This window comes from Paramisgurnus dabryanus, chromosome 15 (assembly GCF_030506205.2).
Source record: "Paramisgurnus dabryanus chromosome 15, PD_genome_1.1, whole genome shotgun sequence".
In the NCBI taxonomy this organism is placed as follows: domain Eukaryota; kingdom Metazoa; phylum Chordata; class Actinopteri; order Cypriniformes; family Cobitidae; genus Paramisgurnus; species Paramisgurnus dabryanus.
This window is the reverse complement of record NC_133351.1, coordinates 7,045,449-7,058,924: the sequence shown is the minus strand read 5'-3', so window position 1 is coordinate 7,058,924 and position 13,476 is coordinate 7,045,449. Positions and strand designations below refer to the sequence as shown.

General features: G+C 36.1%; 1 protein-coding gene across 3 annotated transcripts in view; it reads right to left on the bottom strand.

Annotated features, from left to right (window-relative positions):
- znf385b (zinc finger protein 385B) overlaps window positions 1–13,476 on the bottom strand; it is a 207,198-nt gene that overhangs the window by 28,337 nt on the left and 165,385 nt on the right. For all 3 annotated transcript variants that reach the window (XM_065252220.1, XM_065252219.1, XM_065252221.1), the window contains one exon: window positions 9,619–9,729. In XM_065252220.1, the coding sequence (XP_065108292.1) occupies window positions 9,619–9,729 (111 nt within the window). The remainder of the gene's footprint in view (window positions 1–9,618; window positions 9,730–13,476) is intronic.

The window sequence follows — 13,476 nt, the reverse complement described above, 5'->3', positions numbered from 1 at the left end:
GATCTTTTACTTACCTGTCATACTGCTCTCCTCTCTCCAGTAGCCGTGCCTTTCTCTTCTGATACACAGGCCCACATTGAACATTATACGTGTGTATACACTAAACCCCGTTACACGCTACACTGTCATCTCTTTGAATCTCCTATGGTTAACGCAAGCTCGTGGTCATTTTCGGCAGGTTGTGTGGTTGCAAATTGCTCACAGTACTAAAAATGTGCGCTCAGAAAAAAAAGAATTTGCTCAGTGCTGAAAAAAATTAGAGGGAACATTGATGGTGATGTTCTGTAAAGTCACACCATTAAATGTTGTGTAGTCAGAATGATTTTAACTGCGATGGCACGCATAAAATAATATGCGCACTGTATAATTTCAGCACCACTAATGGCAACAAATGAAACTAACAATGCCTAGCAACTAGACAACAAATATTTTACCAACAGTTGTACACAATCACACGGCCAACAAGTATGAACAAACAAATGTGCTTGAAATTACATCAGTTTGTGATAGACACCACATATTAGGCCAATCTAAATATTTATAATGTATGTAAATGTGGCTCTGAAAGCTTTTCAAAGTTGTTTTATATTATGCATGCAGAGGTAATACATTACTTTCCTATTTATCTCATCTAGTAATGTTATAGTATAATCAAAATGCCCATAAGACACAGCATCACATTCAGTCTCATTATTGAAACAAAAACATTGAATGGAAATACTGCTTCCCTCAACTTCATTAAGATGATGGCTGAGGATTTGTTCAGACCTTTAGTTTCACATTGTTTTTGCCCTCTGGCAACAGGATTGGATGTCACAGTTGGTTCATAGCGTCCTCTGAAGTACAGCTTAAATTACATCACAGGACTGTTTTTCACAGCAGCAGAATGAAGACGTGTTAATCAAGTCACAGACAAAGTTTATAGGTTATGTAAGGCTAAGGTTAATTTTTAATTCTTGTTTGTTGAAAGTGTTGGGAAGGTTTACCTCTAAAATATAAGAGTTACAATTGACAGCTAAAATACTTAATTGCAACATTATAATTATAACATTATAATTATATTTAAGGAATCGTTTAATTCTAACAAAAGAAAAAGAAAAAAAAGACTAAATTTGGTGTTTGTTTGCCTTTTAATGGACAGCCAGCCAGCCAGCCAGTAATTTCAGTGATTTAGGTCCCGAAAGTCTTAAAATCCCAATGATCTTTTTAACCCTTTAACTGCCACACCAAGAAAAAGGCATTTGAAAAAATTTTTGTTTGCATTTCTTATCTCCTTATGTCACCACTTAACACAATCAATGTATTTTTTTTAAACACATCCCATAATTTTTTAAAAATCGGCCTCTACCAAACGGTTGATATGTCACTTAAAGGAATTCAAACACATTCTATGGAAATTAGAAAATATGAACTATAATACTAATTTTTTACAAACATAATCCAAATAAAATGGTTTTGTATATTAAATCTTCTTTATTTATTGAAGTATAACATATTAAAATATTTCAGGTTTTTATTTTAACGCAGGACATGACATGTTTTCATGTTTTTTGCAATAAAAATGACCAAAATTAACAAAAAAAAGGATATTCTGCATTTAAAACCTAAAATAAAAGAAGGCCAAAGATAGTAATACAATGGCATTTTAGTATTTTATGATTTAAGAAACACACTGTCAAGTTTGGTAGTGCAAAATAATTTTTTTTGTCTTTTTTTAGATAAATTAAAGGGGCCACGGCATGAAAATCTGAGATTTTCCATGTTTAAGTGCTATGATTGGGTCCCCAGTGCTTCTATCAACCTAGCAAATGTGAGAAAGATCAACCCAGTAACTTAGTTTTGGTAAACCATTCTCTGTAAGCATGTGAAAAAACAGGTAATTGAAATGTGGCTCCCCTTGTGATGTCAGAAGGAGCCCTTATTATAATAATACCACCCCTTAATTTGCACTTTCCAACCACAGCACTGACATTTCCAGTGTTTTAATCCAGAGAGGGAGAGACAGAGAAAATAATTCACAGCACAACTAAGTTTCAATTTCAACAAACCACCATCATTGTGATGGGTGTTTGCACATCATCCGCTCATTTGCATTTTAAAGGACACACCCAAAACTGCACATTTTTGCTCACACCTGCAAAGTGGCAATTTTAACATGCTATAATAAATTATTTATATGATATTTTGAGCTAAAACATCACATATGTTCTCTGGGGACACCAAAAATTTATTTGACATCTTAAAAAAGTCTTGTGACATGGCCCCTTTAACATTTATTTGTAAACCAGCAATGCTGTGTAGAGTAAGCCAACATTGCAGACAATCCTTCAAACAATTTAAAACATAATTTAAGAAGTAATTATTGATTAATTAATGAGTAATTATGATTTCCATACATTAATTATATGAATTCATTATAGTTATTTCAAAAAAATATCCAGAAGTGGCAAAAATACATACTTAAGAAATGATCTCAATATATTAAATAAGAAATAACAATAGCTGTGTCATATTCATAGCTGTGAATGATCAGAAATGTATATTTCATAGCAAATAGTACACTCTGACTGCAGAATTGGATGATCTGAAAACATTACCCTAGCTTTTCTACTTTTACCATTAAGTGACAAATCAACCGTTTGGTTGAGCATGTTTTTGAAAAATTATTCAAAACATACGAAAGTTTTTTCATGGCACCAAGTAACATAATTTTGTAAAGTTAGGGCTCTTACAGTGTAATATGTCAAAAAAATATGGTTTCCTTGCAAAATTTCAACAAGAACAGTTCATATAACAGAAGTGATTTTTTTATTTCTAAAATCCACATAACAAGATGTGTTGTGACAAGTGCTGTTGATTGATACATTGATATCTAGTGGATTTTTTTGGCAAAACATATCTTACACAAATAGTAGAGATGGCTCAATCAGCTTGAGTTAAGTTAGGTACTCCTCTCAATAAAATATAGGGACTCAAAATGTGCTCAACCGTTCGGTTGAGCTGGCAGTTAAAGGGTTAATGGAATATTGCAGTGTTCATTATAAACAATTATCCGTACGGGTCATTATTTTAAAATATTCACGTGCCCTCATAATCTTTAATCAGAATTGTGGCGATCGTTCTCTTATGATGTCAACTAGACGGCTTGGGCGGAGCATCTGTTAACCCCGCCCCCTGTCAGTATGATGTGAGTTTTCATTCATTTCTGAAGGAAATACCTACTTTTCTATATTCAATCAACTCACAGTGGAAAACGTAAGCCATGCCCACTATTTTCTGTCTGTGATATTACTTTTCATTTGGAAATACGTCACGATATAAAATTTCAATTAATCTTGACTTTATGTTCACAGGGACTTTAAGTAAATAAATAACTTCAACCGGAAAAAAATAGCAATTGCAACTTTTAAATAATACTTTTCAGGAATCACTTGTTTATTTCCACGAGTAACATGTAAAAACGATTTAGAAATTGTAAGAATTATCACCAAACTTTGATAATAAAATAATGAAAAAAACACATAATTACTTGAATGTTGAAGGGCTGTTCAATGTTTTCACATCAATGTTTCGAACTAAATAATAAGAAAATGTATAAAAAATTTGACTGTTCATGTATTCAAATGGGTTTCAAAGTGCAAATTTATTGACACGACTTTCCATGTAAATGTCAAAAACACTAATTTGTAAAAACGGTGACATCATGTGCATGCATATTGTGTGTTCGGTCTTCAGGCATGCATGAGAACTTGACAACCATATCAATAATGGTGGCTTTCACACAACTAGTACTGTGTTTTCACTGCTCAAGATACTGAGTTTATTAACGGTTTCCAACAAAGTTGGACATTTTGCCATTTTATAGTCCAGTGTTACCGTTTTTTATTAAGTAATGAACCTACCTTATTGTAAGCACAGACAAAACCTCTCACTGCTTTCGCCGTTTTGATTGTTTGTATTTATATGTTAAAGAATGAACAGGCAGACAAGTAGTGTAATTTTCCAAGGTAACATCAAAAACTACTGGGCTGGCATTCATAATAGTGCTTATAGTAATTTTCGCAGATCCGTGTAAACCATAGATTGTAAAAAATTTAGTGTTCGTGACGTCGCCCCACAGGTGTGTGAAGAGCATTTTTGAAACCCAAAGTAGGTGGAGCCTGCGGTTGCCATCTGATCAGCACGTCACTCCTGTATAACCCAAAATCGCCAAAGAGGCGGGACGTGGGTGGACCTAAGGTGAGTTGTTGCTGAAACCACACACCCCTAGCTTGACAGGAGTGACAGCAGCGGCAATTGACTTGTCACTCAAGTGGTCACACGCTTAATTATGCATAACTTTAAGGCTTAATATAATTTAAACAGATGAGTTAAATATGAACGGCAAAATTAGCTATCTAGACTAAAAATCGAGGGGCAACCTTCCGATCTCTCTGATGAAGCCAATACGGAAGTGATTTAAACTGCAATTCATTGACTGGCCACTAGAGGCTGGCTTCAAAAGGGAGTCAATTTCCATAGACCTCCATGTTAAAATGGCCAACTTTACAGTAGAAAATAATATGTTTACAGCCTGGTAAAAAAAGGTGTTTTTGGTATATATAGCTAATTTTGCCCTTCATGACAACTTTAATGGGGGAGAATTTTTTTAACTCATCCGTAAAAATTATATTAAGCCTTAAAGTTCTGCATAATTAAGGGCGTGGCCGCTTAAGTGACGGTTAAACAGCCACTGCCCTCACTAGAGTCGAGCTGAGCGGACGTGGTTTCAGCAACCAGCCACCTCAGCTTCACCCATGTCCCGCCTCTTTACCCACTTTCAGTTATCCACAAGTGATGCCCGGGGACGTGCTGCCAAGATGGCAATGGCAGGCAACGCCTACTTTAAGCTTCAAAAACGATCTTCACAAACCTATGGGTGACGTCACGGACACTACGTCCATATTTTTTACAGTCTATGCCAAAAACACTTTTTGTACCAGGCTGTAAACATATTTATTTCTGCTGTAAAGTTGGCCATTTTAACATGGAGGTCTATGGGAATTGACTCTGGCCGGTCTTTAGCGTCCAGTCGATGCATTGCAGTTTAAAGGTGCAGTGTGTAAATTTTAGCGGCATCTAGTGGTGAGGTTGCGAATTGCAACCAACAGCTCAGTCCACTGCTCACCCCTTGCTTTTGAAACGCATAGAGAAGCTACGGTAGCCACCACTGGACAAACGTGACAGAGACAACTTAGCAAAAAAGTTTGTCCATTAAGGTGCTTCTGTAGAAACATGGCGACACAAAATGGCGACTTCCACGTAAGGGGACCCTCGGTGTATGTAGATAAAAACGGCTCATTCTAAGGTAATAAAAACCTAATGGGTCATTATAAAAAGGTCTTTATACACCCCTGATAATATAGTTTTGTATATTATTTTGCATTTCTGTCAAAAGATCCTTTTAAAAATTACAAACTGCACCTTTAAGTCACTTTTGTGTTGGCTTCATGACAAAGACTGGAAGGTTACCCTTTGGTGTAAACGCGGATCATTAGACAACATTGCCATGTTTACGTAAAATAAAATAAAAATAAAAAATCTTTTAAAAAAATTAAAAAAGTCTTTTACTAGATTGTTGTCATGTAAACACAGCTTTAAATGAAAGTTTCCTTTTTTTTCGCTAACTATTGAAGCAATATATTTGCACTGGTTTAAACAGCTCTTCTAAAATTCACAAGCACAATCAGTACAATTTTTTTTATCATTATACGACAGATTTAAATTTAGTCCAGATTCTTTTACCTAAAACTGCCTGTGGACAACATGAGAGCACAAAACACGGTGAAGGCACAGCGCACAGGCAAACACAGCATCTTCAGCCTGGCGGGAGAAAAGGTAAACACAGAGTCAGGGACGCCGGCTGATTCATTCTGACACGCCAACCCCAGCATCACTTTCACTTAAGGGGGATGCGCTTTGGACTGGGCCTGCAGAAGAGCATCACCGGGGATCAGAGGGAACGGGAGAGACAGCTCTATCTTCCCGGATCAGAACATGGTAACACGTGTGCCCAGAATTAGCATGAAAAACCTCTGCGGTCTGCAGTACATCCGCTCACACCTCTGCTCCGCGTTAGCCACAGATATGCTGCTTTATCTTAAAAGCATTGTTCAAATGAGCAATTGCGAGAGGAAACCGTTTTCAATTATCACAAAAAGAGCAGCCATTTTACTTTCCTTTTTTATTGTGCTTATTTGGAGCCGGAGAAGGTTAGAAGATAACAGGGCTCCTAGACAAGTTAATCTCTAGCAGTCGCTTCAAATTCGTTCTCTGTGTTGGAGAACGAGAGTTTCAAAGTCGATAGCAATCAACCAATTATGCACAGCGGGAGGGAACAACACACAAATCAGAGACCCAGCAGCCGCCCCGCCGAGACGACACGATCACATCTGCAGATGCTCAGAAATCCAGAGGTGCTACCCGGGTTCTGTCCTGCATTCTTGCCTGTTTGTCACGATACAGATGAAAAGACAAACCAGTGCTTCAGCATCTGTTTTTCACTCGGAGAAAAGTCTTTTCTCAATTACAGCTCGCTGTGGGAGTCCCTGTCAGAGCCAGGGCTTAATGCCACCTTGCCATTCATCTTAAATTAAACAGCTTAATCAATGCCAAGACAGAATGGTACAACATGGCAGTACAGTAAGTAATTACCCTTCTCCTATAGAGAACAACAGCACACCGCACAACTCGCTGCCAGATGAGAGTCAACTTCAGTGCTATGTGTAGAACCAAACACCTACATTGACACTCAAACACAACAGTACACTTTACTGAAACCACTGCCATTTTACTGCAAATGTTTTTTTTTTGTTTAGGAAACTATGAATGACAATCTGTTCACATACAGTACACAAAGAAAAGTAAAACTGAGTCACATGTTCAAAAAGTCACAATTGGGTAATTCTCACGAAATCCAGACTTGGAAGGTGTCCAGCATCAGAATTTTTAAAAATCCCTTAAAGCCAATTTTTTCACATATAAGATCAAGGTCTGAACTTTCTATAACCTTTATTTTTAGAGGATTTAAAACATATTTCCTATAGAATTATTTACATTTTTTTGATTTTTAAATTATCATTACCGCAACATGATATTAATTTAAATATATGCATTTACAAACTCATGTTTCGGTAATGAGAACTAAAAAGTTGTCTAGGTACTAAACAAAATTTCAACTTTTATCTGGAGACAAAAAATAAGAACTGCTTACCTGGTATCCATCTTGAGTGTCACAGTCAATTATGTCCCTTCCAACACATTTTTTTTTTATGTTAGTTCCTTGAGGGCTTAAACAATGATTGAAAATTGTTGCGGAGGATGAGAAAATTGGTCTTGGACACATTTATGTTCCTTATTATTGTCTCTACATTTACCAATGATCGTGAAATACCACATGTTTCTTTACTGTAAATGTTTAAAGTATAACATGCACTGAACCTTTGTATTTTTTAGATTTTTTAATTATAAACATTTCCATGTCTAAGAACCCAAATCCAGTCATGGACACATTGCGGTAATGAAAGTTTTCCCCTTAAATGTGAAAAAAAAAAATAATTGTTTTTTTTTATGATGTTATTTGAAATCATGAGCAAAATAGTACATGAAGAGATGTTTGTAACTCTATGCTTCTTATTTTGATAGCATTTACTTTTATATCAAAATGTTTCATGACACCTCATAAGTCTAATTTTGCGAGAATCACCCAATAACAGATGTTGAGTGTTATGAGAAATTGTTAAGAGTAAATGGATTATCCTTTAAGTAATTCATGAATCTATCTGACAGATTCAGTGAACAAAACTGGTTCATTAGAGTCTTCTGTTCGGAAATAAGAAAACACTGCGAGGATCAGCAATCAATTTTGCTTTGTCTTCTTTTGTCATAATCTTTTTCTTTCATCATATTCATACTACACAGTCACAGATTAAATGATTTATTTTACCATAGTACTATAGATTCAGTACCATCAAACAAACGCCACTGAATCTTAGTGCAGAACATATGCCGTTAACAAAACTGAAAGCTATTTAATGAAATTTATTTGATTTTCATATAAAATGGAAAGGCATACTTTAATATGACACATATCATTTATCATATTAACTGACTAAATGTCTCATAGTCAAAGGAAAGTATATACGTTTTAAACAGATTATAATTAATTTATGAGGACAATTCTATATATTCAGTTTTATTCTATTCTATATATTAATAATTCTCCTATTTTCTATTGTTTCTTTTTTTAAAGGGGACATAACATGGAAATCGGACTTTTTTCATGTTTATGTGATATAATTGGGTCCCCAGTGCTGTATGAACCTAGAAAATGTAAAAAGATCAACCCAGTAACTTAGTTTTGGTGATACACTCTCATCAAGCATGTGAAAAAATAGCTCAATGAAATTTGGCTCCCCTTGTGATGTCAGAAGGGCATAATACCGCCCCCTAATCGGCATTATCCAACCACAGAACTGCCATTTAGTGCAGAGATCAGCTCATTTGCATTTAAAAAGGACACACCCAAAAATGGCATATTTTTGCTCACACCTACAAAGTAACAATTTTAACATGATATAATAATTTATCTATATGGTATTTTGAGCTAAAACTTCACATACATACTCTGGAGACACCAAAGATTTATTTGACATCTTAAAAAGTCTTGTGAAATGTCCCCTTTAATGAAAAGCGGCTTTGAAACATTGTAAAAAAGCGCTTTATGAATAAAATAAACTTAAGTTATTGGTACTCTAAACTAAACCAGGGGTTTTAAATCTTTTTGATGGCAGGGTCCCCCACATATGATGAACCTTTAGCAAGGGACCCCTTTTTTAAAAATATATATCCATATCATATTTTTTTTTTTAATGGTGTTAGATAAATAGTAACTGTGTGATATTAAAAAGATAGAAGATTGTCTACAAACTGAATAGGTTAATTGGTTAAACAGAAGACTTGTAACATTTTTGCTTTCTCTTTTTTCTTTTGAAATCTTCTTGAGACCCGCTAGAACTTTCTGGGGGACCCCAATTTGAAAATCCCTGAACAACTTTTTGAGAATATATTTAACAATATCACATAACTACATTTTCAAAATGGTATTTAGGGATCTAATCTAAATCATGTGCTGAATAATTTCAACAAAGAATTTGGCTGCCATTGACACATTTAAAGGAAACGAGTGAAATTACAGAAAAGCAACACATTAAACACTTGTTTTAATGAGAAGATTCAAATGATCCAACATGTTCCTCTTTAGCAGTGACTAAAAAGTCTTCATTAAAATCTGGCTAAGGGCAGAACTGGCAGCGATTCATTTACTAAAATTACCACGCATTACCGGGCTTACCTCAGTGTGTGTGATTAATGAAGAGTGTTGCCACTTACACGTTTATACTGGGACTTATTATAATCAGATATAATGTGTGACGTGTAACAAAAACAGACAGGGCTGGGCAAAGATCACATTTCTTTTCATAGTTTAAGGAAAACACTGGAAGACGACGCACAACAAACACATTCACACACCTCCCCATGTAAACATACAACAAATAAACATTTGGTTTTTGTACTCACATCCGAATTAAAGCGGAGCTGACAGATGTTGCACGAAATAACTTGCTTTTTCTTGGGAGGAACGGAGACTCCAAATGTGTGGTTGATTACGGCTTTCTGGACGGGGTCCATCTGGAAGCAAACAGCAGAGGGACACTATTAGAAAAGCAGGATGAGTTTGAGAGACAGCCAGAGAGTCAGTGAGATTGGACACACACGGAGCGTCGATCTCTGCAACCCTAAATGCTGGGTGGAAATGAGGGCAATAAGCATCCGGAGCTGTAGGCGGGACAGCTGTTTAATAGTAAGAATCAATGGAAGTCTTGCTGGTCTCCTGGGCTCATGATGATAGAAATAGAGACTCTGATTAGTGAACCGAAAAAGATAAACGTGTGAAAGCAAACAGCCACATCAGCAACCGAGTGCTTTCAGCTTTTAAATTAAAAGCATGTATTTCTACTTTAATCAAAGTAACACATTTTATTCAAACCAAACAAAAAACTTTCTGTAAACCATCACAAATACGCTCACATTGACACAATGAATACAATGTAATACTGCAGTCGAAATAAAGCTCAGCATATCTTTGGTGTTAAAACTGTTATATTAATAATTAAAAAATACATTTTTATGTGTGGATGTACCACACATTTTATTAACCCTTATGTGTTGTTAGGGATGTTTATCCACTATGGGGTTTTTTGAGTCTTAATTTGGCCACATCTTTCTCTGTGTTTCAGCGAATGGAATGATTATTGGTGACAAATCTTATATTGGCATATATTTTGGGAAAATGCTTTGATATTTTCCAAAAACTCAAAAATACACAGAGGGCAAATTTACTACCCTTTCGTGTTGTTCATGGATAAAAACATGCATTAAATTAAACTGCTGTAAATGTATCAGATGAATTTTTTTTTTTTTTGCATAAAAATGCCAATCAACCAAAGTAATGATTAAAACTACCAAATGTTTACAAAATTACATGATTTTAACTCTTAAATTGCCAAGTTCATAAATTATGTCACTGATTTGGGAGAAAAAAAACACACAAAATGACTAGTCTTGAACATGTCAAAAATTTGTAAAAACGTTGGGGCCGCTTGAACAGTTTGAATGCATTTGCGCGTGTAGAGCGAAGTGGACGCCCGGAAAAAGCAGGCATTTGACGCGCGTCAGAGGCAAAATCTACTTCTTGTGAGAGGGGCAAGTGCTATGCAGTTGTCTGTTTGCAGGATGGCTGATGCCAGTTTGTATTTAGTCACCTTACTATAGGGGGAAAATAAACGGTGCGGGTCGATAAACGTCACGTGACTCAAAAGTGAAAAGTGTATTTACAACTTTTCAATGCCCAATGTCCTCACTGACACTCTTCCAAGCGAGGACCTTTTTTATTCCTGTCTCTATAGAAATAAGAACTTGTGTCGTATAGCTCCGGGTGACTGCTCCTGACAATATCAAGCCTTCATGCTGAATGAGTGACTCCGGACGGGGCTGCTGCCAAAGTAGCAAGCAAGCTCCTGATTGGTTAAGTTCAAATTTTCCAACTCGGGCGTCAGACGCAAATTCGCGTGAAACGCAAAATGCACAAAAAGCACCATTCGCGCGTACCACGCACGGCGCTCAATTATGGCAAAACTAGATGTACGAATGAGGCGGAAACGTGTATACCGCGCCACGCTTCACATTGTCTTAACATTGAAATCCCTCGCGCTTGCCGCCTCTACCGCGGTGGGTGTAAACGCAGCATTAGACCACATGTACGCAATAATCATGAACAAGGAAAACAAAACATTATTATATATTTTAGATTTTTTTCCTCGTTCGTGATTATTGCGTACGAGTGGTCTAAGTTGTTCTTACGTTTTTGCATACATTTAAAAATAATTTCAGTATGAAAGTTTTTGTTGAATCATGATTTGTTAGTTAAAACGTCTGCACGCACATTTTATGAACAATTTTGTGCATACACATAATTAGTGAATGAGACCCAATGGCTTTGATGCATTGTTAGTTTTTGTGTAGCATCAGATTTTATTTTTTTTCTCCCTCATTTACCGTTCATGTCTGTTTTTGCCTCATTGACTTCCATTATAACAACATTTTTTGATTGCAAATCCATGACACCAGATAATCATGGCATGCATTCTCGATTGTTGGTGTTTTTTTTTCTTTTGCAAAGAGGTAAAATTTGTAATTTTACTGTTGATCACCATGTGGCACCATTAACCCTTTGGTAGGCCTGTGCAAAAACAAAGCTTAATTTCTGCCTTGTACATTGAGATATATGCATTGGCGGCTCGTGACTGCTCTTCCGAGTGGCGCAAATTCAAAATATGTTTTCGGAGTTTCATGTGTGTTATTTGTGTTTTCAAAATATGTGTTTGTTGCGTCATGTGAACCATGTGCAATACACGCAAGACACTCACTTAACAGTAAACTCTGATTACGCATAAGATTATGAGAGTATCTGGCAAATGCGCGCATCTCTTTTATCATAAACCCTTTAGACGCGTCTGCAGCAGGCACTTATTTTGACAAGACACGTGATGCACATAGGTTAACTCGACGTGCCGAACACATATTTTGAAATTACTACCAAGTTCTTGTACAGTTTGTTTGTTGTCATGTACATGTGCAACTGAAAATATATGTGAAAGCTACAGCAAAGTGATAAGGTGAAGATCAACTATAATTCTGTTTATAGATTTTCATTAAATTTAAACATCTGAAAGATATTCTTCTATTAGTGACTTACAGTACATTTGAGGTCCATGCATTCTTAAAAATCAACATCATCACCCTAGCATGATTAACCAGCTGAGCTACAAGTATGCAAATACAGTAGATCAAAAAAATGTCTCTTTATATTGCATGCACTCATTGACCCTAATATTGCTAGATTAGTCAGAAGTGTCTTCAAATCTACAATTACAGATCTGAGAATTTAATAAGACAAGAAAATACATGGACAAAATTGAATAACCTTTTTAAAAAACGTCTTGAGCAGAATCCAATAATCATATATACAGCATTTCTCTTCTTCGCCAAATCAAGTATAAAACCCTGGCAGATGACTTCTGGGTTGGCCTTCACGTCATTGAACCACTTCACATGTACTCTACAGCCACGCAGGAAAACATTTCATTGCTCACTTGACAGACAACCCGAGCAAAATGCAGTATCATGAAGTGAAAAGTAAAAACAGGAGCATATTAAACTTGTGACACTATCCTGGCACGTTTTACCTGAAACAAATGGAGAGCGTCCATAGAAAACTTCAGTATGAAATCACAACCGGTCCAGGAGGTTGAAAGAAACTGGCTGTGTCGTGTGCTTTTAGGGTGATGCAGTGGAGGTTGCTATTCTCACGACAACATCTCATTTTCCCTAACACTAACACACCCTGGATGTTTACTGAGCCCTGTATCTCAGGCTGATTAGGTGTGAATAACTGATGAGCTTTAGTAAACAAGAGTGAATGATCTCTACACAGGGAAACATGTTGGCTTCCGATAAGATTTCCTACCAGCCCGGCCCATTAAGAATTTAAAGCAATTTTTTAACCTTGTCAGATGGATTACCTCCAAAGCATTGACTTCTTTTAACTAAATTAGATGTTGGTCATTCCACCCCAAACTAAATGCCATTTTAACACCTGCTTCACTTGAATCGATCCTGAGTTTCATCCCGGCCTCTTTTCCAATATATTTTTGAATAAAACAAAATTACACTTATTTACTGCAGGTTTCTGTAGCTCAATTAAAGAGTACCTGTTTCATTACTAAAAAATCACATTATTTTACACATTTTTGTAGCTCCAGATTTTAGTCTCTTCCAGAAATGCACAGATTTGAAAGCTCTGTGTCCCTGATTGGC